Source organism: Gymnogyps californianus, chromosome 3, assembly GCF_018139145.2.
Source record: "Gymnogyps californianus isolate 813 chromosome 3, ASM1813914v2, whole genome shotgun sequence".
NCBI lineage: Eukaryota > Metazoa > Chordata > Aves > Accipitriformes > Cathartidae > Gymnogyps > Gymnogyps californianus.
Genome location: NC_059473.1, coordinates 99,922,904 through 99,946,137, shown reverse-complemented (window position 1 = coordinate 99,946,137; position 23,234 = coordinate 99,922,904). Strand labels below are relative to the sequence as shown.

At 36.8% G+C, this 23,234-nt stretch overlaps 1 protein-coding gene across 1 annotated transcript in view; it reads left to right on the top strand.

The window, feature by feature from the left end:
- The window catches only part of PRIM2 (DNA primase subunit 2), a 132,267-nt gene that overhangs the window by 84,093 nt on the left and 24,940 nt on the right, over nucleotides 1–23,234 (top strand). Inside the window, exons 10-11 of the mRNA XM_050894337.1 lie at nucleotides 21,455–21,581; nucleotides 22,433–22,515. Of these exons, the coding sequence (XP_050750294.1) occupies nucleotides 21,455–21,581; nucleotides 22,433–22,515 (210 nt within the window). The remainder of the gene's footprint in view (nucleotides 1–21,454; nucleotides 21,582–22,432; nucleotides 22,516–23,234) is intronic.

Here is a 23,234-nt window from a genome sequence, read left to right as displayed (position 1 = left end):
TTGTTAGCTTAGGTTCTCTGGGACATGGCTATTTATACAAGGTACAGGGCAAAAAGTAATGCTGGCTACAATGAGTTATGGTACATATGTCTCTTTCAAGTCCCAGAAGACAGATCAACTGGTCTGCAGATTTTTTGGGAAGGAGAAGGGGCTTTGAAGGTATGATTTGAATGAGTACCTAAACCTCTGTAAATCTAGCTCCTTAAATGGGATATGATCTAAGAGGAGATATGTATTTTGTTAAAAAAGAATTCCAAAACACATTCCCTTACAAAGGTTTCAAGAAAGGATTTGAAGAGAGGTAATAACTTAAATTTTGCAGTTGAATGCCAATTAATTACTAGTTGAGTTCAGGAAAATAAAGACTTTTCAGTTGCAATTTCCTGTGCTTAAAGGAAATTGAAAGAATAAAAAGAAGCTATCAGAAACAATAACAATGTAAATATATACATACATTATTTCTGTCTTAAAAAAATATTATGTGTACAGGTCCGATTCCACCTACTTGTGCTTTGACCCTTGGTGTATGCATATGTATGCGCCTTGGATCCTGTTTGCAGTCACAGGGTTATGACTTTCTACTATAGCATCTCTCTTGATCTGTGTTTAGCTTCCAATGTTAGAAAGCATATTGTGAATGAACCAAGGGGTTGTAGTTACTGCATTTTTCACAAGCAGGCTGCTCTTTCCATGTAATTTTCATTCTTCTTCTCAAGTTCTGGATAACCAACTTCAGACTGGGGTAAAAAAAACCCTGATTTTTCACACCTGTAACTGCAGTCAGTGGCCTATGGTTTTTCACAGTAAAATGTCATACGATGTTTAATGTCCTGAAAAAATGAAGATTAATACAATTCTTATTAGTACTTTCTTCTTTTGACATTTTTATTTTCTGAACTCATGCCATTGTTCCTTTCCTGTAGAGTGGAGATAATTACACTGTTTTGTCTTACTGGAGCATTGTGAAGATACATGCATGATTCTTGCTAAAGACTAAGGTTAATTATTCATTACTGACTGGTGTATTGCAAAGAGGGAGTGTTCAATTTGCTGCAAATGATTATAGTTTCAAAATTGTATCTTCACATTCGTCTTTAATGGCTTCAACCTTTATGCCAGTTCTCAATCCTAAGAATTCTTGGCACACAACTTCAGTCTTCAGCATGAAGGAAGTTACCTTGAACACATCAGCGGCACACTGGAGTACCTACCACCAGGCTAAGCGTAGGCACAAGGAAAATTTGCACCAAAAAGAACTCCTCCTGTGCTCTGAATCACTGATGTGGACATACCCCGGGGCTCATTGATAAAAACACTGTAGAAAAGTTTTTAGAGAAACAATATTTTACCTTTAGAGAGGAATCTGTAAAGTATATTGTCAATGAAGTGTGAAACCGTGTATTCGGGGGGGGGAGGGGAATCAAGTAGTGCCTACAAAGAAAGCACTGAAACTGGTAGAGATGCTCTGTTCGGGGGGAATGATCATGTACTGGCATGTTCACAACAGAGACAAACACAGAGCGCAAAATAAAACATTTTTTTTTCCTTAGGCACTGTAATTAAAATTACTCTGCAAATTGCTAGGCTAAGAGTGCCTAAATGGTAAATCAGTGTTGTTCAGATGATAGGATCAACTGTCAAATGGTGGTAGCTGTGTTACTTCTGACTGAATGGTTATGCCAGTTGGCTTCATAACCTCAGTGTTATTTTAAGGCTGGTTTTTTTTTTTTATAAAATGTAATCTTACTCTAAATAGATATTAATCCCCATAGATTCTTTCATGTCCTGTTCTTGTTGCTTAAAAAATAACTCCCCCCTGTCCCAAAAAAGAGGGCAGTAACTCCAGTATGCTTTTACAATACTTGAAACAAGAAAGTAATAAGATCAATTAAGACAAATTAAATAATTACAGTACGGTTGTAAAAATGCTCTGATAGTTGAAAATAAAATCCTCTTACAGCGGAGATCGTTACTTGGCTGTTATTTTTTTCAGATCTATTTGTATGATTAGTCTGTGAATGTGAAATTGGAGACTTGAAAGATAATGCAGTGTTTAGAACAAAGGAAAGAATGAAAGCTGGATCAGTTTCTTTAAGGCATTATTCAGTGACTTCTTTAGCTAATAGCCTGGAATCAAGGTTTTGATACAGATGAATGACTTCAAGACAACTCATCACTTTTTGCTTTCCTTTGCTACATACATACTTGTGATACATACTAGTTCTTAGCAGTATTTGGTTCACGGTGGTACAAAATACTCTCTTCTAGTACTCTGATTATTTACCACTTTTTACAGAAGAGACAGTTGCTAGTTGTGCACTTCTGTGTTGAAAAGTAATTCCTTTGATGTTGCAATCTGATATTGCCATGATTTTTATTATTGTTGTATATGCTACTGAAGTGCATCTGAAAATTGTGCAAGAGTTACTTACTTATTTGTTTAATAAATCTCCATAACTTAAGCGTTACTATATTTACAAAATTATTCTGATGACAGAACAGCTTTCTTGTCCTTGCTACTTCTTACTGAGAATGAGACATGGCTCTTTAGCCCCTGTGTTCTAGGACTCTTTCCTGGGGGATGTGGTGCCATTCAAGCTAGTGAAGCCTCTTCTCCTTCCTGACTTAATTTTCCATATCATCTTATTACAGTTTCATATGGCTTGTTTTCTGTAGCAGTTGGTCACAAGTGGCAATGAGCAGGTTGTTTTCTACTTGTCAGAGGTTCCTGTCTGAGGTATGTCTCTTCATACCTTCCTGCTAGTGAAGGTCCACATGACAGACGTTTTCCTGGAAGAAGGAAGAGGAAAGTTTACTCAGACTTAACCTTGCTCAGAGTCTGTGATGGGTAAAGAAGCAAACTCTTCACAATGAAGATTTTGAGCTTCCGTTGATTATTAATATATTCTAGATGTTTCTTCCACGCATGATGATCATGTATGAAACTGAGGATAGACAACTTGCCAGCTGTATACTGCATCAGCATGCAAAGGAATATGTCTCCTACTCTGTTAAGAAGTGATGAAACTTTGGGATGAAGATACATCCCAATGAGATAGTTCTAGTGATTTGATTTTCCTGGCTCTTCCATTTCTTTTCTAGATGATCTTAGGAGGTCCTTGAGTCTGGATTCAGGAGTGAGGCTTTACCTTGATTGCAAACAGCTGGTGCTGAATGTTTCTACCAGGGCCAACCAGAAATTCCATGAGGTGGAGCTTGAACTAGAGACCTTCTGAGGTCCTTTCCAGCCTGAATTATCCTGTGATTCTGCATACAGGTCTGAATACAGGTAGAAGTACATTTTTGTGAGGGCCAACCACTAGAGGGAGACAAGATCATAAGGAATAAACAAATATAATGTATAGAAGTAAATTAAAAGTGCTTATGCTATAATGCTTTGTAAGCCTATACAATTATATTATTAAAAAACCGCCATGTATTTAAATGAAAATAGGAATAGGCAATTGATAATCTGCAGGGCAGCGCTTTTAAGCATGCACAACTAGCCTCAGTGCAATTTATAATGCATAGATGATGTGGTGGTTCTTTAAAACAATCTTCACCTCCTTAAATCCCCAGGAATATTTGCTTTATCAGTCAGTTTGTTACATTTGGTTTTGGTATTTTACTTTCTCATTTGTTTGAGATTTGGGGGTTGATTTGCAGCTAGATTCTTTTTTTACTTGCCCCCTTTATATTGGATAATGGTGCCTACTATTTTGGGAACATATTTTGATTCATAAATCAGAAAAGGATCTTTATTCTGTCACATTTTTAATTATAATTCTCTAATTGAATGTCATTTACTGCTTTTACTCTTGAATTATTTAAACTTTACAAATCTGCAGCCTAGAGTGACAGGTTGAACAGCAAGCCACAATATTTGACATCTAAGAGATAAAGATATAAATATAATTAAAATTCCTCTATACAGATTAAAATCTGATCTTTTTTAAATTGTACATCAGTAGTACTGTAATGCAAATAGATGGCTAGGGTTGAATTCTCCTGAGATGTATGAAAGCTACTATAGAACTTTAAGAAAATGTTTGCTCTCTTCCAGGATATATAAAAAAATGTAATAAAAGTGCAGCATATATTACCTGTAAAATCTTATCCCCCTGAAGTCTGTGGAAGTGGAAGAGTATATCATGGTAACAAAGTATTAATATAGTTAAGCGTATTGCCCTTGCTTTCATTGGTTATCAGGGGACTAGATAGTCAAGTTCTTGATTAAATTGTTTTTTTGTGTTAAACTCATCATAAAATGAAATAGAATTTTTTTCTTCCTTCCACCAGTGACTGTAAAAATTAGCTTCAGTAGAACCACTTACTATCTGTATTTCTCTTTCATTATTTAGAAATTATCATTCCGTATTCTAGTTGTAGTTAGATAGAACAAGTGAATTTTGAAGATTTTGAGTGAATAATTTTTATTCTGTATTGGCAAAAATGACATTCTATTCATAACATTATTATATGTTGAGTGGCTATGCTTACCTAGTATAACTGAGCATAAAGTCAAAATACTTTTATGATATATTTGCAAATGTTTTTCGTATTCTACAAAGTTAGCTCTTGAAGTTGCTTTAATAGCAGGCTAAAAGTGATTTAATTGTCAGAAGAAACATGAAAATGCATTTTCATTTACATGACTCATTTTGATTCCCAAACTTACTGTTGAATTTACATTAAACCTTTTCTTTAAATGCAAGTTTGAAGAAAAAACAGTAATATGCAATTGTTATGGGGGTTTCAAGACAGTAGGTGCATCCAAGTGCAAGTGTATGTAGGCTTGAAGTAAAAATTAATATTTAATTTGAATTTCAACCCCAAAGGCTAAAGAAAAGGACTTTCACCTTTCACTATTTCTGAGTTCTTTTGTGTGGTTTTGGTTTGGGGTTTGTGTTGTGGTTTGGTGTTGTTTTGGGGTTTTTTTGTGGGTGTGGGTGTTTTTTTTTTTTTGTTTGTTTTTTTTTTTTTTTTTTTTTTAGTGTAGTCCTTTGTAGCATTCCTCTGAACAGCCAGGTCTATGAAATCAGAGTATTTGTGCAAAACTGTGAAGTGTCTCAACCAAGGTGCCTGTTGTTAGGAGCTGAACAACCTTTGCCACAGTGATACACTGAACAGCAAGTTAAAAATGTCCACAGTCTGAACTCCATAGTAATGTTAGTTTCCAGAAATCAGCTTTATGGCAGTGAATCAATCATCAAGAGATCTACTCCTTTCACATAGCTTCCTTAATGTTTTTTTTTGCATATAGTTTGAAGCTTGGAGGTTAATAGGTACATTGTTCAAATGGGACATAACTGTTGTTGAAGACAATATTCATGTGAAGAGGGATGGCTGCTGAGATCTATTAGCTGGTGTGATCTCAGCTGAAGAGGATAGTCTGGAGTTCGTTTTATATTTTAATAAACAATATGCAGAAGAGGTGTTTTGAGTGAATTTGTTTTATAGTCAAAATTTATACAACTAGGCATGAGAATTAGAAGCATGACTGGAAGCTGTAAATGCATGGATTGCTGTTGTTGCATCTGAGTCAAGCTGAATTAGTACAACTTTCTTGTTGGTTGTAGCTGGAAAAAGATTTTGTTTTCTTTCCTTTGGCTATGGTAATTTGCTAATAAGAAGCAGTGAGGAGCTGGACCCAAATAACTGAAAATCCTGAGGACTTACACTGTGAACAGCTATTATTCTTCCCCATTTGGTTCCATATGAATGGTTAGAGCTGAGCCTGAAAACTAGGAATTCTTGCAAAACCTCTGTGGTATGGCCACAGAGTTTAGTCCAAGGAATCGTAACATCCTTCTTTAGCTGACTGGAAATAAGCTTCAATTGCCATTAAAATTGGTTATTTTTTGCAATAAGTGTATCACAGTAAGTATGTTAAGTCTATGGAAGATTCTTGCTATCATATACTATCATTTTTATTTAAAGTTGTGGTTTATAGATGGGAATTTGTCCTTTGTGTCATCCGTGTCCTGTGGTCATTCATTTGTGCTTGCTGGTATTCTGTTCCCTTCTCTTGTGGAGCATTTCAGAATTTCGAAACACTCAGATGAGTACTGTTGGCATATTACTGACCTACTGGTCTGCATGGTTTGATTTCTTCAGTTTGTTTTGTATACCTGTTGACCAAAGCAGTAGGAAAGAGATCTGTAATGGATTCTGGAAGTGAGAGGACTGAGAAAGCATGCTCACAGGGATTGCATTTGATTGTATTCCAAGAAGTATAATCAAACATGAATAACTTCTTGCAGAGTCCTGTTAAATTCTGCTAAGTCATAGGAAGGAGCTGGGATAAGATTCCTCACTGACTGTATCAAATGTAGAGAATATTAGCAATACCTGTAAACATATAACCCTGGCCTGTGGCTAAAGGGAAGTCACTATCAGCGTTGTCAATGTTACTTCTGTTTAGTGTTGTGGACACAATCATTCTGGAAAGACTGCAGAAAATTAGCTCATCTAGTTGGAGCTAGAGATAGCTGTTTGCTTCCTGTTTAATTAAGCATCGTGAGATCAAATCAAAAGAGTTTCAAGTTGTTTGCATCAGATGGTGATTATTATTAGGACTTATGGTTTAGTAGTAGTATGGAATTGCTGTCATTAAAAAACATGCCGTGTTGTATTTATGGACATTACTGCATGATATGATTAATAGTACAAGTTTTGCAAAGCAGTTGATTAATATTTCTGCTTTCTTGTAAATAGGAAATCCTGACTTTGCTGCAAAGGGATTTACCAGTAACATCTACATTCTTCACAATACTCACACAAATGTGTGCAAGTTTGTAGGTATTGCTGCTCTGACCTCGTTATTAAATGAAGAATATTGATGTGCGTTCTGTGGCTCTTTCTCTCATAGTCCATTTTACTTTTTTTTTCCAAATTAGGCAAGTAAATGAAGCACATCATAGCTCCAGTTGACATATAAGAAGTCAGATGATGAGAAATCAGGTGTGAATATAAGATTAGATGTTTTTTGTGATAGATGGTAGAAGTGTCCTACCACTGACTTCAGCAAAATAAGATGAAAGTAATCAGTTTTTCACTATTTCTGCCCATATGCAATGTATGTAATCATCACTGAAAAGGTACTGTTAATTTACAACTTTATATAAATATATAAATAAATGAATATATATATATATGTAATGTGTGTGTGTATATATATAGCCTGCAGGTGATTTAACTGTATTCAGAAGTTTAAAAAATTGGAGTAAGAATAGTAATACATGGTAAGTGGTGCGTAATGTGCTATTGAATTCAACTAGTTAACTTGAGTGGTATTTAAATTTACAGGTAGAATGTTCACTGGTAAAGGGATGCCTCCCCCCCCCCCCCCCCCCCAATTAATGATGCTTTTTAGTATCAATTAATGGAGCTATTGGCATTTCCAACATTAGCCATGTTCACTTTTCCCCCCTAGTGGTAGATGCTGCATCAATTCCCAGTACCTTTTGGCAGGGGAATACTTCAACTTCACTTGGTACTGTTTTCTTTCAGTGTGTGTTAGAGTTTTGTTTTAGCTGCCACATCTGGAGTTCTGAGCACTAGAAGGAGTAAAACCAAACCAAAACCTTACTCTTTTACCCTTTTACTTGTAAGGATGTTATTTTACTTTAAAACAATGTTGCCTGACCTTTTAAACCCGAGGCCCTTACTGGTTTATCAGTAAAGTTAAGGATACTAAAGAGAAAGTGTCTTTGGGACATAATTATGTAGATTTAAGAGAATAATGTAGTTTTAATTATGCCCTGTAGCTTAGGTAGATGCATGTTAAACTCAATCATGCTTCTGTGAATTTCCCTCTGCAACTTTCTTTTCTCAGGCCTTAAATTACTAATCAGCATATCAGTGTATGTTACAGTTATTTAAGCTTACTGAATATTGACAAGAATCTGTTTCACTATTTGTCGTTTTATATTTTAACTCTTTTTTATAAGACAGTATTTTTGTTATAGAAACTTTGTTTTTAGAAAAACCCTTAGAATTAAAAAAAAAAAGTTAATTTTTGTGTAATAGATTCGAAATCTTAAAGCAATATTTCTTCACTGAAATGGAGCTGCTATAAAAACGTTATTTTTCACCGTATTTTTGTTTTTATGGATGTTATTCAAATAGACCACAACTGATAATGGTGTACTAGAAAACATAAAATAATTTTAGACTATGATCTACTTGGAGGTTATTGTGTGGGCACATGAATATTCTAGGAATCACAGTAATAAGTGCTATGGTAAAAATGTGTGCACTTTCACTCCAAACACAATCCCTTTTTCAGTTGCTACCAGGTTTCTCAATTATGTTCTTTTAAAACTGGAATTCTCCAGTCCTTGCTGTGAAGCCAAAGTTATGGTGGCATTTTCCGATGATTTTTTTGCTTTAAAGTACTTCAATTTGTTCAGCCTTTTTTTTTTTTTTTTTTTAACCTGTTAAAAATGTATCTGCCCTTACTTCTGGTTTTCAGTTTTCATCATCTGACTTGCGTTATACAGGAAAATTTTGGACGGTCTTTCAGCCTGTGGTATGTCTTAGGGACAGAGGGAGCTCTAGCTACGTAATCTCTCTTCCAGGTCATTAATTACAGTGCTGCCATAGTTTTAGTGATGTTTTTTAACTGTACTAGCTACCATAAAAAGAAATAGGATCAGTTTTCATAGATGTTACATATTAGGCACTGAAATCTGTATTTAGTAATCTAGTGTATGAGCAGGTTAGTGATAAGGTTCTTGCACTGACAAGAACGAAAGCAATAAATATCTTTCCTGTACTAAAACTGATGTACATCAGAAGCTGGTCTCTTATGACTTGTTTTATTCCCAGCAACACACATTTTCCTTCCATACTGTAGTATCTTTTTAGAACTGTATGTATAAAAATGGATGTTAAAGCCAGACCTTTAATTTTCTAAGATTCCTTTTGTAGTCTTGAACCACTTGTCAGACTTGCACTTTATTATCTCTGTAGAAAGACTGTGTACTTGTCAGAAGAGGTTTCTGTTTTATTAGCCATCACAGCAGCAGCGAGTAAGTCCGTGACATTTTAAGAGAAGTGATAGATGGATTTGTCTATCTGGTTGCCAAATTTCTAAGTTCAGCAGTTGTGAAGTATCTGAGCATCACTGAATACCATCTTCAGCAGGGTCTGTTGAATAACTTCTTAACCATACAGCTGTCTCTTTGTAGCCATCTGCTGAAAAATACCTGCTGTACATTGCCACATACACCACCAGTGAAGTATTTAAGCTCTTTGGCTGTTTACCCCAAGTTCTGAGACAGGGCTTAACTGTTTCTGAGATGCAAATCTATTCATCTGTATCTTTTTATTACCTTCCAGGACAAACTGAATGACATAGAAGGTCTCTTCCAGTTGTGTTCCTGTGCTTTTTGAACAGAAAAGTTTTGATAGAATAGTTTATTAATCTTGATATAATTGTTGAAAGAATATTTTAAAATTATTTTATTAAATGTTCAGATTTTCTGTAATTGTAATTCATCTACTTGATGGAGTTGGGTTTGGGGCATGATAACTGGGGCAATAGCAGTGAAACTCAGGAATTTTTTTTTTTTTTTTATAACAGGAAAGATTGTTTTCTTAGATGAATTACAGTAGTTGGGCTCTTTCTTGTATTTTGTTACCAGAGTTATTTCCCTGTTTTTAGAACCTTATGGCAGGCACTAAAAAATGGGTTGTATGTTATTTCTGAGACAGTTCAGAGCAGTCTGGCAGTAGAGCTTCTTTATTTTTCTGTTTGTGATATACCTACTCAATGCCATGCTCTTTGGCCCCGGTGTCTATGAGGTTGTTTCGGAAATGAGTCCCGTTGTCCGACTCAGTTCTTTCTGGGGTGCCATGTTGCCATAAGACTTGCTTCTCAAGGCCCAGGATAGTGTTCCAGGTGGTGGCATGGGATGTGTTTCCAGCCATCTGGTGGTTGCTTCCACCATTGTAAGCACATGTTGCTTGCCTTGGCGTGTTTGTGGGAGTGTGATATAGTCAATCTGCCAGGCCTCCCCATATTTATATTTCAGCCATCATCCTCCATACCAAAGAGGCTTTAACCGCTTGGCTTGCTTGATTGCAGCGCATGTTTCACATTTTTGGATAACCTGTGCAATAGCGTCCATGGTTAAGTCCACTCCTCGATCACGAGCCCATCTATATGTTGCATCTCTTCCTTGATGGCCTGAGGTGTCATGGGCCCACCGAGCTATAAATAATTCACCCTTATGTTGCCAGTCCAGATTCACCTGAGCCACCTGCTCATCCTAGCAGCCTGATCCACCTGCTGGTTGTTTTGATGTTCTTCAGTGGCCCGACTCTTGGGTACATGAGCATCTACGTGATGTACTTTTATAACCAGGTTGTCTACCCGAGCAGCAAGATCTTGCCACAATGCGGCAGCCCAGATGGGTTTACCTCTGCGCTGCCAGTTGGTCTGCTTCCATTGCTGTAACCACCCCCACAGAGCATTTGCCACCATCCATGAGTCAGTATAAAGATTGGCCATTTTTCTCGTTCAGCAATGTCTAAAGCCAGCTGGATGGCTTTCACCTCTGCAAACTGACTCAATTCACCTTGTCCTTCAGCAATTTCTGCGACTTGTTGTGTGGGACTCCACACAGCAGCTTTCCACCTCCAATGTTTTCCCACAATACGACAGGACCCATCAGTGAACAGGGCATATTGCTTTTCATTTTCTGACAGTTTATTATACAGTGGTGCCTCTTCAGCATGTGTCACCTCCTCATCTGGCAATATTCCGAAATCTTTGCCTTCTGGCCAGTCCATGATCACTTCCAAAATTTCTGGGCGACTGGGGTGTGCTATTCAAGCCTGTTGTGTAATCAAGTGCGACCCACTTACTCCATGTAGCATCAGTTGCATGATGTGTAGAGGGGACCCTCCCTTTGAACATCCACCCCAGCACTGGCAGTCGGGGTGCTAAGAGGAGCTGTGTTTCAGTACCAACCACTTCTGAGGCAGCTCGAACTCCTTCATATGCTGCCAATATTTCTTTTTCAGTTGGAGTATAGCAGACCTCGGATCCTCCGTGTCCCCAACTCCAAAACCCTAAGGGTCGGCCTTGAGTCTCCCTGGGTGCTTTCTGCCAGAGACTCCAGGTAGGGCCATTCTCCCTGGCTGCAGTATAGAGCACATTTTTGACATCTTGTCCTGCCTGGACTGGCCCGAGGGCTACTGTTCTGACACTGATCCTTGTCCAAGAGGTTTAACCATATCTCAGTAAAAGGCAAGTTTTTTGCCACAGCTGTATCACATTTTGATAACTTTGTCACTTGGATTGGTTGAAGGGATTTTCTCCAGCCCAAGTCACTGGATCTTTTTGAGTGATGCTGCTGCTTCTGCAAATCTGAGGCTTAGGGTAAAATTGAATCTCTTGGACTTTACTGTATCTCATTACAGACTAGATTGGGTCAGTCATAGATTTCTAATGAATGAGGACTGCTTTGCTGGTGGACTGTTGTAACCTGAGGGCAACAGCAATTTACCACTCAATCTCATGATCAATGAAGAAGGCCTGCATTTGTGTTTTTAACTCACTTTGCTTCTTATGTGCCTTTTGTCATCTAATGCTGAATTTGGCTTCAGATGTCATTCTGATCAGTGTATAGATTGAGGAATAACAATCTGTAAAGAATTCCTAATAACATTGGTACACCTCAAGGGTGCTTGCAAGGGGATGCAGTAATACACTAATGAAGTAATTCAATAATATCTAATCAGTCAAGACGGGGAGCTTGCTCAGGTGAACTCCCTATGCAAGGTACATGGTTTTAAAATGGAAGAACACTTCTGTGGTTTAAGTAGTCCAAAAGGCGTGCAAAACCTTCCAGCCTCTGCTTCAAAGGTTGCATATTTAGGGAACGCTGCGTAGTTCAACCAGCTTGTAAAATAGAAACAATTCAGTGAGCACATGACGTCTTCCACTGTGTCAGGAGATGGTTGTTCTTTGGAAACAATGCATAGACAGAGAACTTCAACTGTTGTGGTGAACTTGCTCAGATCTTTTGACTCTCTGGCAGATGTACTAAGTAGAACTGGAATATTGGATAATGAGCCAGACTTCCTTGGATTAATTCCGGTATCCTGTAGAAGTCTTTGAAATTGGGAACACCCTAGCATAGGTGAATTGCAGCCCCTGCCAGCAGCAGTGCTCTTCAAGAGCAGATCAATATGCAGTGTTGCTTTGGACTAATTTCTGGTGCTGTAGTTGAATGTGTGTCTCTTGTTTTAATGCCAAGAGTCCTGTTCAAAATGAGGCAGGTCCTGCTAATTTTGATTGCCTGGAATGGCTGAGACAATTTTTCCTCAGGCTTCTCTCATTTGTGAGTTTCTCTTCTGCTATCCCAGTGACCTGGGAGTCATCATACTCTGCTCAATTTCCAGTTTGTAGTGTGGCTGCTTGGATAGCTTTGCTTTCTGGTATGTTCTTTCCTCTTCCTAATGAGGAAAATTATTGTTACTAGAATGAAGGAGCCTGCTGTGCCAGACTGTTGGGTTAAATGATAACAATTGGACATGATAACACATTGGACTGTATTCCGTGAAGCAGAAGATATCCCAAATATCTAGGGTACGAGCTAGAGCTGAGAGTAGTGGCTCTCCTCTAAATCTCTTCCGAAGTCCATTTGGCTGCCACTTTGACCTGTTGCAGTCTGGTCCGCTGAACGCCTCTGTCTTTTTATCCACAGCTTTAAGATGTTGTGACGGGCTAGTGAGAATAAACCCTCTGTCGGCGTGCAGTCTAAACCTCGTGTCCCAGTCCTGCATTTTATTGCTGGTTGGTCTTATAACCAGAGTCCAGTTGGATACATTTCAGGATTCTTCACAAAGTGACAACATGTCTCCATGCTGACATCAGTTTTCTTTCCTATTTCTTCCCTATACGTTTAGGTTTTTATTGTACATGCTGGTCTAGGTTACAGTATATGCTACAGTATAATAGGTCATGAGCTACGTGAGACTGTAAATGCATTATATGTTCACTGTGCTCAAATAAAACTATAGAACATCATATGAGAGCATTCTTCTTTAGAGTATTGATAGAGCTTGGATAAGCAGTGGGAATTTAGGTTTTGGACTTTGCAGGGGTCCCTGGCCAGTCTTCATCCATCTTCTCTGAAAACCTGTAACACGTGCTGCAGTGGTATACATATAAGTATGGATTTTTCCTAATTCTGATACAGACTTTCTGAATTCCTTTTCTCCTTGGTATACATATTCTTTGCACTGGAATTGTAGGCTACCATTATGATCAATAGAGATCTAGCCTATACAGTCAATAGTGTCTAGCGAATGATTTATTTAATGAGCCTCTAGGTGCCTACGTTAGGGTAAATTGAATTGCTCCCCAGGCTCCTCTGATTGCATTGACCTCCATTGACAATAATGGGAGACGTCTGGATTTAGATGTCCGGAGCTGAATCTTATTCCTATAGATGCACACAGTTAGTTACTATTCTACTTCTGTTTAACTTTCTTAGTCGTTTTTTTATTGTACCACATGCCAAATTTCTGTCTACTTCGCAATCTTTTAACACTTACATCTCTTTCAGTGAAAATGCTTTCTGTGTTCTCCTTTTGAATGTTTTGGGGACTCTTATTCTCTGTCTGCCACTCCTGATGAAATGAATAGCCCTGTTAATTTACTGCTTACCTTCTGCTGAAAGATACATTTCCAAGTTGTATCAGTTAACTTCTCTGAATATTGAAAAGTGAGAAACAATGATTGAAAAACATCAGCAGAAAAATCTGAAAGGCATTGGTGTGCTTGTAATTCATGGAGTACCAGAAGTCCGATGTGGGTTTTTTTCCTAACTGAATGACATTCCTTGGTTTAGAAATTGATTATTGGTTGTTTTTTTTTCATCTCATATTAAACTTTCTAAATGACTGTGTTATGGAGTAAATATTTAGTAAAGGATTCAAGATTGTTCTCTGATACTAGAAGGACTTTTCTTAAGAGTTCCTTAAACCCGTAGAGGATGGTCTGCAGAAATCTGTTGAAAATAAAACATCTTTACAGTAATCGGGTTTATTGAGTGTTCATTTGTTATTTGAAGGAAAGTACCAATGTATTTTTATAGATACTTAAGAAAAGCACGATATCTCTTATGGTGCTGTCAAATATTGCCATTTTAATCCAGCTGTTTAAATTCTTGTTTAAAATAAGATTTAATATTTTCTTCTATTTAAAAACAAAGCAACAGAAGTTCTCATCACCTGTTCAGTGTTAATTACCATCTAAAATATTTATTTTCTTGCTATAATTTCCAATTTCCTTATAATTCTTGATTATAATTCAGAAACATGACTATTTCTTTGTGTAGTTGTTTCATTTGAAATGACAAGGAATTTACACCTCTATGTTCAGTAACACTCTGAACTGCCAGCATGAAACTTTCAATATTTTCAATAAGATTATGTATTAATTTGTTAGTGGAATTCTGATATGGGTGAAATTGTCACCCACAAACTCATTTTTGCCGTAAAACGCCTGTTCTTTCTCTCAGATTTTTCTTTTTTTGGTAGTGCTACTCACTGAAAATTTTGCAGTAGGTTAAGCAAGTATTTAGGAAAAACAATGATTCTTGGGAATATCAAAACAGTGATATTCATAGATATATAGCATTTTCGTATTTTTCGAAGTTTGTAATTTTTAGAAATATTAATGATATTAGAGGAAATTACTAGTATAATTAGTGGAGTACTACGTGAAATGACTTAGGCACTGTAATCGCATAAAAAAATTAGGAGATCGGTGCAGTGTAATATGGAAAGGATTTATTTCTTTCAGATATACCTATCTTTTTACCCAAGAAAAATGCTATGTATGGGTGATACCAGGCCAAGAAGACAGGACATTATACTAAGGGAATCAGATCATGTTCTGTAGAAATAACCTTTAAACAAAGACTGCTGTATAATTCTGTAGTCACAAAGGCATTTCAGTTTACCAGAAGTAGAAATGAATCAAGTATTATAATAAAAATCACTTAGTATTTTTTTTTCTACTCTTACTGGTGAGCATTAAAATGAAGTCACAATTTTATATGCTTTTAATTGTTTACAGTAGTTTTTAGAGTAGTGTTTACCTTTATGACCTCCACAAGCTGTTATACCCATGGAAATTTTATTTTAGTGGCAGTCTACAAAAGAGCAGTCTTCCCTGTGCCAGTTTCTTGTTCAGAGGCTTCAGTGTGAAAGTGACTCCTTCATTGTTTGCTCCAGACAATCAAATCTGAATTAAAATGGCTCTTCTTTGACCATCTGTTTTGAAATGCATCTTCTGTATCTGAATTTTTTCAATATAATGTACGTGAAACATCACCAGACTAAAAAACAAAAGTATTGATAACTTAGATACCGAAAGAAATATTGCAATGTCTTGAAGTGGGTGATAAAATATTTCATAGATTACCAAGTGTGTGCCTAAGAAAAATCATGTTGTTACAAGGAGATGGCTTTGAGATGTGTTGTGCTGATAATTTAATGCAGTGTCTTAAGGCAGAAGACAGCCTGCTGTGGTTTATTTTATACTTTTCCTTGTTCAAAGTCTTGGGCCGTATAAATGTGTGGAGAAATAGTGTACATAAATTGTATGTTTAGCTAAGTTACATTAAGGCAAGCTTAGACTACTGTAAATAAAAGCCTACATTGTCATATTTTTGCATGAGTGCTGTGGGGTAGCCCAAAACCTAGTTCATCAGCCATGCAGTTTACACTCATGTGAGTAGTATACAAGGAGTTTGACTGATCCAAACTTTTCTGATTTCCCTGCGGTAGATGGAGCCATCTCCAGGTCAAAGCAGTTCTTGCCTCATGTGGTTTGGAAAACCTGAAATCGGAGGGGAAGAGGTTTTTTGTACTTGACGTGATTGGTCTGTAATGACTGCTGCACAACATATTAGAATTTTCCAGCTCAGTTTTAACCGATGTCTCTGATCTGTATCTTTAAGGTAGAAATCATACTACAGGTTGAGAATTTAGGATAAATTGAAACTTTTTGTTGTTGGCAGATAGAGAAGCATTTATTTGTGCTCCTAAATGACAACCATGCTTGTCTCATAATCTCAAGTTGAGGTTATTTTAAGAGTGAGCTTAAAAAAAAAAAAAGTTGCTTGGAAAAACATGTGCCAACTAAGCAGTGTCAACAGTAATGATTTGAGCGACTGCCTAGGAAATGGATTAAAAGGTGAACCAATTATTTCAGAAGATACACGAGTGAGTGTGATAAATTTATGAATTTGAAGCTGTTATCCATACAGGCTCAAGAATTTTAGACAGGAAATTACCCAATGACTGTTTAAAAAAAAAAAGGTGTTAAACCACTACTACTTTGAATTTTGCAGAGTTGGAACTAATCTGGTGGTCAGCCAAGAAGCTAGACAAAATTACTGCAGTGATTTTGCTTAGTTGTTAGACTTTAAATAAATAAATCTCCCAGTACGGTAAGGAATAGATGCATAAAAACTTACACAAGTATATAAAAGTAGTTAAACTGAAATATTGAAGTTTTGCAGAAGTGTGAACCTGAGCATGCAGGGCTTGGAAGACCTGTGAGCAAACTATTTTCCATCCTAATACGCATGCTGAATATCAAAATTGATAACAAAATTTATGGAGGACTTAGTTCTGTTTCCAGACACTAATCTGCAAATATGACAAGTGATATAAGAAAAGTAACTCTCAGTGATGACATGATACTTACTCTGCAGTGGCTGGAGTGCCTTGGGAATGTCGTTTGTTATTGTTCTTTTTTGAAAGTGTATTCAGTTGTATCAAATTCATAATTATGAGGCACACATGACCCCTCCTTCCCTGCTTTGTTCGATGGAAGCTTTTCTTCAAAGGAGAGCATATACCTGCTAAATGGTCCATTTGATGTACGTCCTCATTCCATATCCAAAGGTCTTGTGTGCATTTATGTGATCAGAATTTGTTGAAAATAGCATTTCCTTAAATTCCGATCTGGAACATAGTAATCTGGTATTAGGCTATACCAGTTGCAAATTTATAGCCTATGTATCTTTGTTTTTTTAAATACCTTTTTATTTATACCTTACTTATGCCTTGGTTTATAACTTGCATGTCTTCTAGTGAAGGCTGTCTAATACAGTATGTGTGTCTTAACTAGCAGTTATAAGGCAAATTAATCTGCGTTATTCTGATATTCATGTGAATATACCACATAAAAGCAAAATGCTAACTTCCTTGCTACAGTACACTCATCTATACCCAGTGAACTGTCCCCTAGCCTCCTTGATTCTGGCTTTGGACTACTGATTTAGTCCCACTAATCAGTGCTAAGAACTTAGTTTCTTATAGGGAGAAGAAGTCTAAGAAAGCCTCAGTGTCACCTGTTCCGGGATACCCAGGATCATCATTAGTACATTCAGTACCATACATGGAGCCCTTGGTTCATTACCACAAATACTAATGCATAAAAACTCAAAACAACCCACTTGTCATCAGCAGTGCACTTCAGACCAGGCATCATGTGCATCCTACAGCCATGCCTGGAGGAAAGAGAAGTCCTCAAAAAACTTTATATCTTCAGGGATCAAGTTAAAGCTCAGACAGTTGACTTGCAGTCTTTTAAAACAAAGATTCACACTGCTGCTAATCCCAGGTTTTGCACATTCCAACACCAAAGTGACAAATTTTGATAGAGATGTTGTTAAAGGGTTATCTTTGCCTCAGCTTCTTGGCTTCAGTGTGAACCAGTTCATTGCTTAAACGAGACCTATTTCTTGATCTCTTTCTCCCTCACCAAAGCCGTGGCCCATCCACCTGGCACATAAATTACAAATGCCTTGCAGATCTTGGAAAGCTCAGAGTGCTAAATAGAGGCAAAATAACTGACATAGTACAGATGTGGGCCATAGAGTTAAAAAGTTGCAGAGAATCCCTGCTCTCAAGTATTACCAGCAGTAGGTGATCTAGTACATGTAGATACTCGGTAGTATAATGATGTTGCTTTAACATTGCTGTTTAATTGCAGCTTTGCCAGTAAGTTTCCATTGATATTTAGCACAGACTATGGTGGTATCTATATGCATACTCAGTTTTTCTATGATAATAGAATCATTTTTTGCCTTTGTATTCTTTTCTTTCGTCTCAGTGGAAACTGTCACAGAGAGTACAAGGGAAATGCGCACACTCCTGCAGCATCATTATTATTGACCAAGTTTATATCAGGCTTCAATAAAACCCTCAAAAGTTCTTATAGGGCCATGACCAAAAAAGTGATTTGTCAACTCACTTAATTTGAGTTTTGACTGTTTACAGTTTTTTGCCATAATGACCTTATAGTAGATTGCAGTTATAATATACTATAATACTAGTTTTACAGGTTTTTAAACTGTTTTTCTGAAATAGTTTAAAACCAAGCAGTTTATAAGCAGTTAGGATGACTCTGCAGACACCTACATGCATGATGTGTGCTGCACATAATTTGTTTATTTTGTTCAAGGAACTGTGAAAATCCTACCACTTCAATTTGGGGCATTAGAATAAATAGGAAGGGACAGTTCCCTACCTCTGCTTTGTTGTTTCTGCGTATTTCAAACATGTCTAATTATACCTTGATGCTTTTGCTGGCAAAAGGGATTGCTCCTGAGGGGGATTTTTCTTTGTGCGCATCCTAGAGTAATGGTGTTAGGAAAGAGTGAGTCTGATCACTGAGTTCATCCCCCAATGTACAGAGAGGGCTGTTCCGCAGGATGTGTTTTCTGAAATGCAATGCCGCAATTCATGGTTTCTTCCCACTGAGGATGACCACAGCCTGTCGGATATTGGCCTTGCTAAAATCCTGTTTCCTTGATCAATGACAAGAAACTCTGAATCACAAGGATGAGGGAGCTCTTAGTGAAGCATGTAACTGCACATGTGCTAACTTGCACCGCGTAGCTGTGTTATTCTCTGCCATCTGCCACTGCAAAAACTCTGAGATCCAAACAGGATTACAAGAAAGCAGTGACAAAACATCCAACCTGTCCCAAGGCCATGTTGTGTTATTATGTAGCTGTTGTTTCTATTTACAGCAAGAGCTGCTTCTCAGCGTAAAATAATGAGTTAAGTAGTAAAAGTAATTTCTGTGGGCATTAAGGCAAGTGATGTGAAAAGTACAGCTCAAGCTTTTAGTATACAGAACTGTTGAAGAGGGGTATTAATCTTCTGGCAAACTAAGCAATACATCCTGAAGTATCCAGGATTTGCTTTTCCCTTACAAAAAACTAATTTAATCTAATTTAACTGCTTGCTCAAATATCCTTTGTTAAGCAAATGAAATACGCTTTTATTCATCTTTTGCAAAGAAGGAGGAAAGGTTCCAGAGCTTCTGGGTGGAAGAGTAGGTGGCTATAGGATCACAGACTCCATCTTCAGTTTAACAGGTTCACTCAGAGGTCGGGAATTAAAATATGTATATCTTTGCCTTTGATGTTTGCTGTTTTTCAGGACTAAATATACCATTTGCAGCTCCTGCAGGAGCAGCAGCAGGACTCGGCCAGCAGCTGCTGCTTGCCCTGCTAAGGGGAGGGTACCTGTTCCCCCAACCCTTCCCGAGTACATGCACGCACCTATAGCAGATCCTCATAGTCTCACTCATCTTTGTAATGAAGAGTTGGTAAGCCCAACTCTGTTGCTAGCAAAAATAGTGTTCATTTACTATTCAACCAACCAGTTCTTTTCTCTCCTGAGCAAAAGGGTTGACTAGATAGGAATATTCCTACGTGCTGGATCCTGCCAGTGGCTATGCTGGGAAACACAATGCTATGTGTTTTCTCTCTCTCTTTTCTCCCTTCCCCTCTCCACCCCACCCCTTTTTAATCTTTTAAAATAGAGTAAAGTGACTTTGTCAAATGCACAGTAAGGATTAATTAGTCAATGTTTGTTCAGAGCTTTGGATGTCTTAAGCCTTATTTGGAATGAGTGCTGAATATTACTCTTCTTGATACGTTGACTTGATTATGACCAGCATCTTGATAGAGAAGTTTCTTTTTTACCCTTTGAATCAGGTGCAATTTAGGATTTTATTCTCAAAGTTTGTGTATATTTTTATACACCTTTATTATGTATTTGCATACTATGTTATAGATTTTCAATTATTTATATTTTTCAAAAACATTAAAGTGTTTTATATGAAGAAAAATGTACTTAGTTTTCTGTTTTATTTTAGACATGTTTTAGCAGGTCAAGGTATTTCATATGTATATCAATATTCTGAATTACTGTTTGGAAGTCCACAGGCCAAACAGGGAACTACTTTTATCTGCAGAAATGAGAGTATCCTTGAAGTAGTAGTGCTACCAGTTGTATGCTTGACTGATTTTTCTCAGTATATTACATTGTCTTATATTAGTAAAATACCAGAGTAAAAAATTATTTTAAAGTTGTTTTTGAGAAGAAACATAAATTCTTATAGGAGTTGTTTATATTCAGACACAGAACTTTACATAAGGTTAATGCTAAAATTTTGAATTGAGCAGGAGCACAGTTGTTCTTTTATGTATTGTCATAGCTTTTTTGAGGAGAAGAGAGACTGAGGATGTGTAATTCTAAATATGATGCTTCATTATTTTATCCTATTTGGGTTTTTTAGGACTAGAAGTATGGTACTTGAAAAATGTTCCTTGGTGTCTTATAGTAGCTAATGCAACTTAATGGAATCCGTATGTTAAATTATCTGATTCTACTAGAGATTTTATGTTCCCTATTGCCACGTAGAAAATAACATGAACTCATGTCATTGAATGTTCTCCACAGGACTTACCTAAAATGATATATTGATAGCGCTGTACTCAGCTGCCAAGATAAATGTTTGTTTACATCTATATTACTTTAGAAGAATTCATTTTATTGGAGGAGTTGGTAGTCTTATCAGTAGACAAAAGAGATTTGCTAAAATCTTTCTCTTTCGTACAAGCGAAGTATACTCCATTCTAAAATCTAATGAATTGAACTTCAGTGCTGAAACAAAGTATAAGTGAAGCATTATGCTTTGGGAGAACAAGAATGTGAACCTGAGTAAAGAAATCTATATTTCTGGTTTTTGTCCTGATAAAGCAATCAATTAGATTTCAAATTACTGTGTTTTCTCCATTTACTAACATCGTGGGGTCCAAAGTTTTGATCTTTAAATCATCTTATCTTTAAAGCAATTACTGCATCAGCTGAAAAGACCTTAAATCAATGCAGCTACACACTTCTCTTGTGATGTTTCTGTAAAACACAAATATGTGCATATACAAGTCTATGTAATATAAAAATCAAAGCTAGCAGCAAGCAACTCGATTTTTATTTTTCTCAGTTTGAATATGTTTGGAAGATTTATTTTGTTATGCAGTATTTGTGTTTGCAGAGCAGATAGAATCACTGGCACAATATGTAAGAATTTATTCTTTTTTTTTTTTTCCTTTAGTTTGACAAAGGATATGCTTATAGCATTCGCCACAGCTATGGGAAAGAAGGAAAGAGAACTGATTATACCCCATACAGCTGCATGAAGATTATAATGTCCAATCCACCAAGTCAAGGGGATTATCATGGTGAGTTACTTAAAAAAAACCCCAAAAGTTCAAAAACAGCAGAAACCCTTGGCTAGAGAAGTTACTCCTTCCTGTAGTCTCCTAAATTATGTATTTAATTTCAAGGCCACAGTGGTCTTGCACTGTTCTCGTTAGATCGCACTTGATAGCTTCTGGTTTTATATACATTGTGTCATGCAGTGCAAGGAGACTTTAAATGTACAGATGCTTTAAAAAGTGACCAATTAGAGGTGTTTTGAGATACAAATTCAGTCGTACAGAAATTCTGACGTTTGCTAGGGTACTTTAAAACCTCCTACCTCTGTGTGACTAAACATGGAAAACGTGCACTGGCTTCGCCTTTGTTATTCTAGTACTAAGCCGTTCATTCAGTTGTGTCTCAAAACTAATTCTGGGACAAAAAACCCCCACTCTTACTTAAGGTGGTGGAACTTTCTAAGGTATTTATAAAGTAATATTTTTACAAAGGACTATGCTTTAAAGACCAGTTGGCTCTCATTACTTGTCTTTTCCTGTTTTTTTCACAGCTATTAAATGTACTGTCATTGTTAGTAAGGAACTAACTAAAACTCTTTTCCTGTCAGTGAATGAGAATTGTGGCTTGTTTATGTTGGGATATTTTATGTAACTCTTGAGCCTGTGGTGCCCTGATAACCATGCAGTGGAGTAATTATTTAAAAAAAAAAAATAAAAATTAAAAAAGTAAGTGATTGTACACATGGGCAATTAACTTTCTTATTAATAAGCTGTTAGACAATTAGGAACAGCTTAGCTGGTCTCTTGAGTGCCTTACTGCACTAACTCCTGGGTAAACAGCCTTGTTTGTGAGCTTGCTTGTTTTTTACTGACAGGGTGCCCATTCCGCCACAGTGATCCTGAGCTATTGAAGCAGAAGCTGCAGTCATACAAGATCCCTCCCAGTGGAATAACTCAAGTAAGGCATATTTTGTTTGGCGCTTTCATTAATAAGGCACTGCTTTTCAATTTTGCTTTCTATTCGTGTAGGAATGCTATATGCAATTTGTCAGTATGTATTGTGAAGTATCTCTTCTTATAAAAGGTTTAAACCAGGATCTTGGCTTTCTGGCTCCAGTGCTTCCACTGATGTGTTCATTATTGTCATCAGCTTTTATTGTTTAATATTATGAGTTGGTTTATGTGGATACAATGCAGAATTTTGTTTTAGTTCGTTTTACTGCACTGTGATTAAAAAAACAGTTTAAATGAATCTGGCAATATTTTAGAGAATTTATTTTTATTCTTGCAGTGACTTGTGGAAGACTCTACTGTGTAGTCAGTAGACATAAGTAATTGTTTTCTGTAATAAAGTTCTAAAAACCATACATTCTTGATCATCCATTGCACTAACTTCCCCTAAACAACAAAAGCACATGAAATGCCTAGTGAAATTAAGCAGAGATTTTTAGCAGCTTTTTAAAAGGTAACATTAAATTAAAAACCTATCTTACATAGCAAGGACAATGCAGGAATTGGAACTTTTTAAGATGTACACTGAAGGACTGTGACTCCCATTTCTTGCTCTAGCAAGAGGTTAAGGCTATAAAAGGATGCCATCATCTTCATTGGAGGAAGATGTATGGGTTAGAGTTAAGCTGAGGCAGTTCAGCAAAAAGTTGTGTATATTAACTGCCT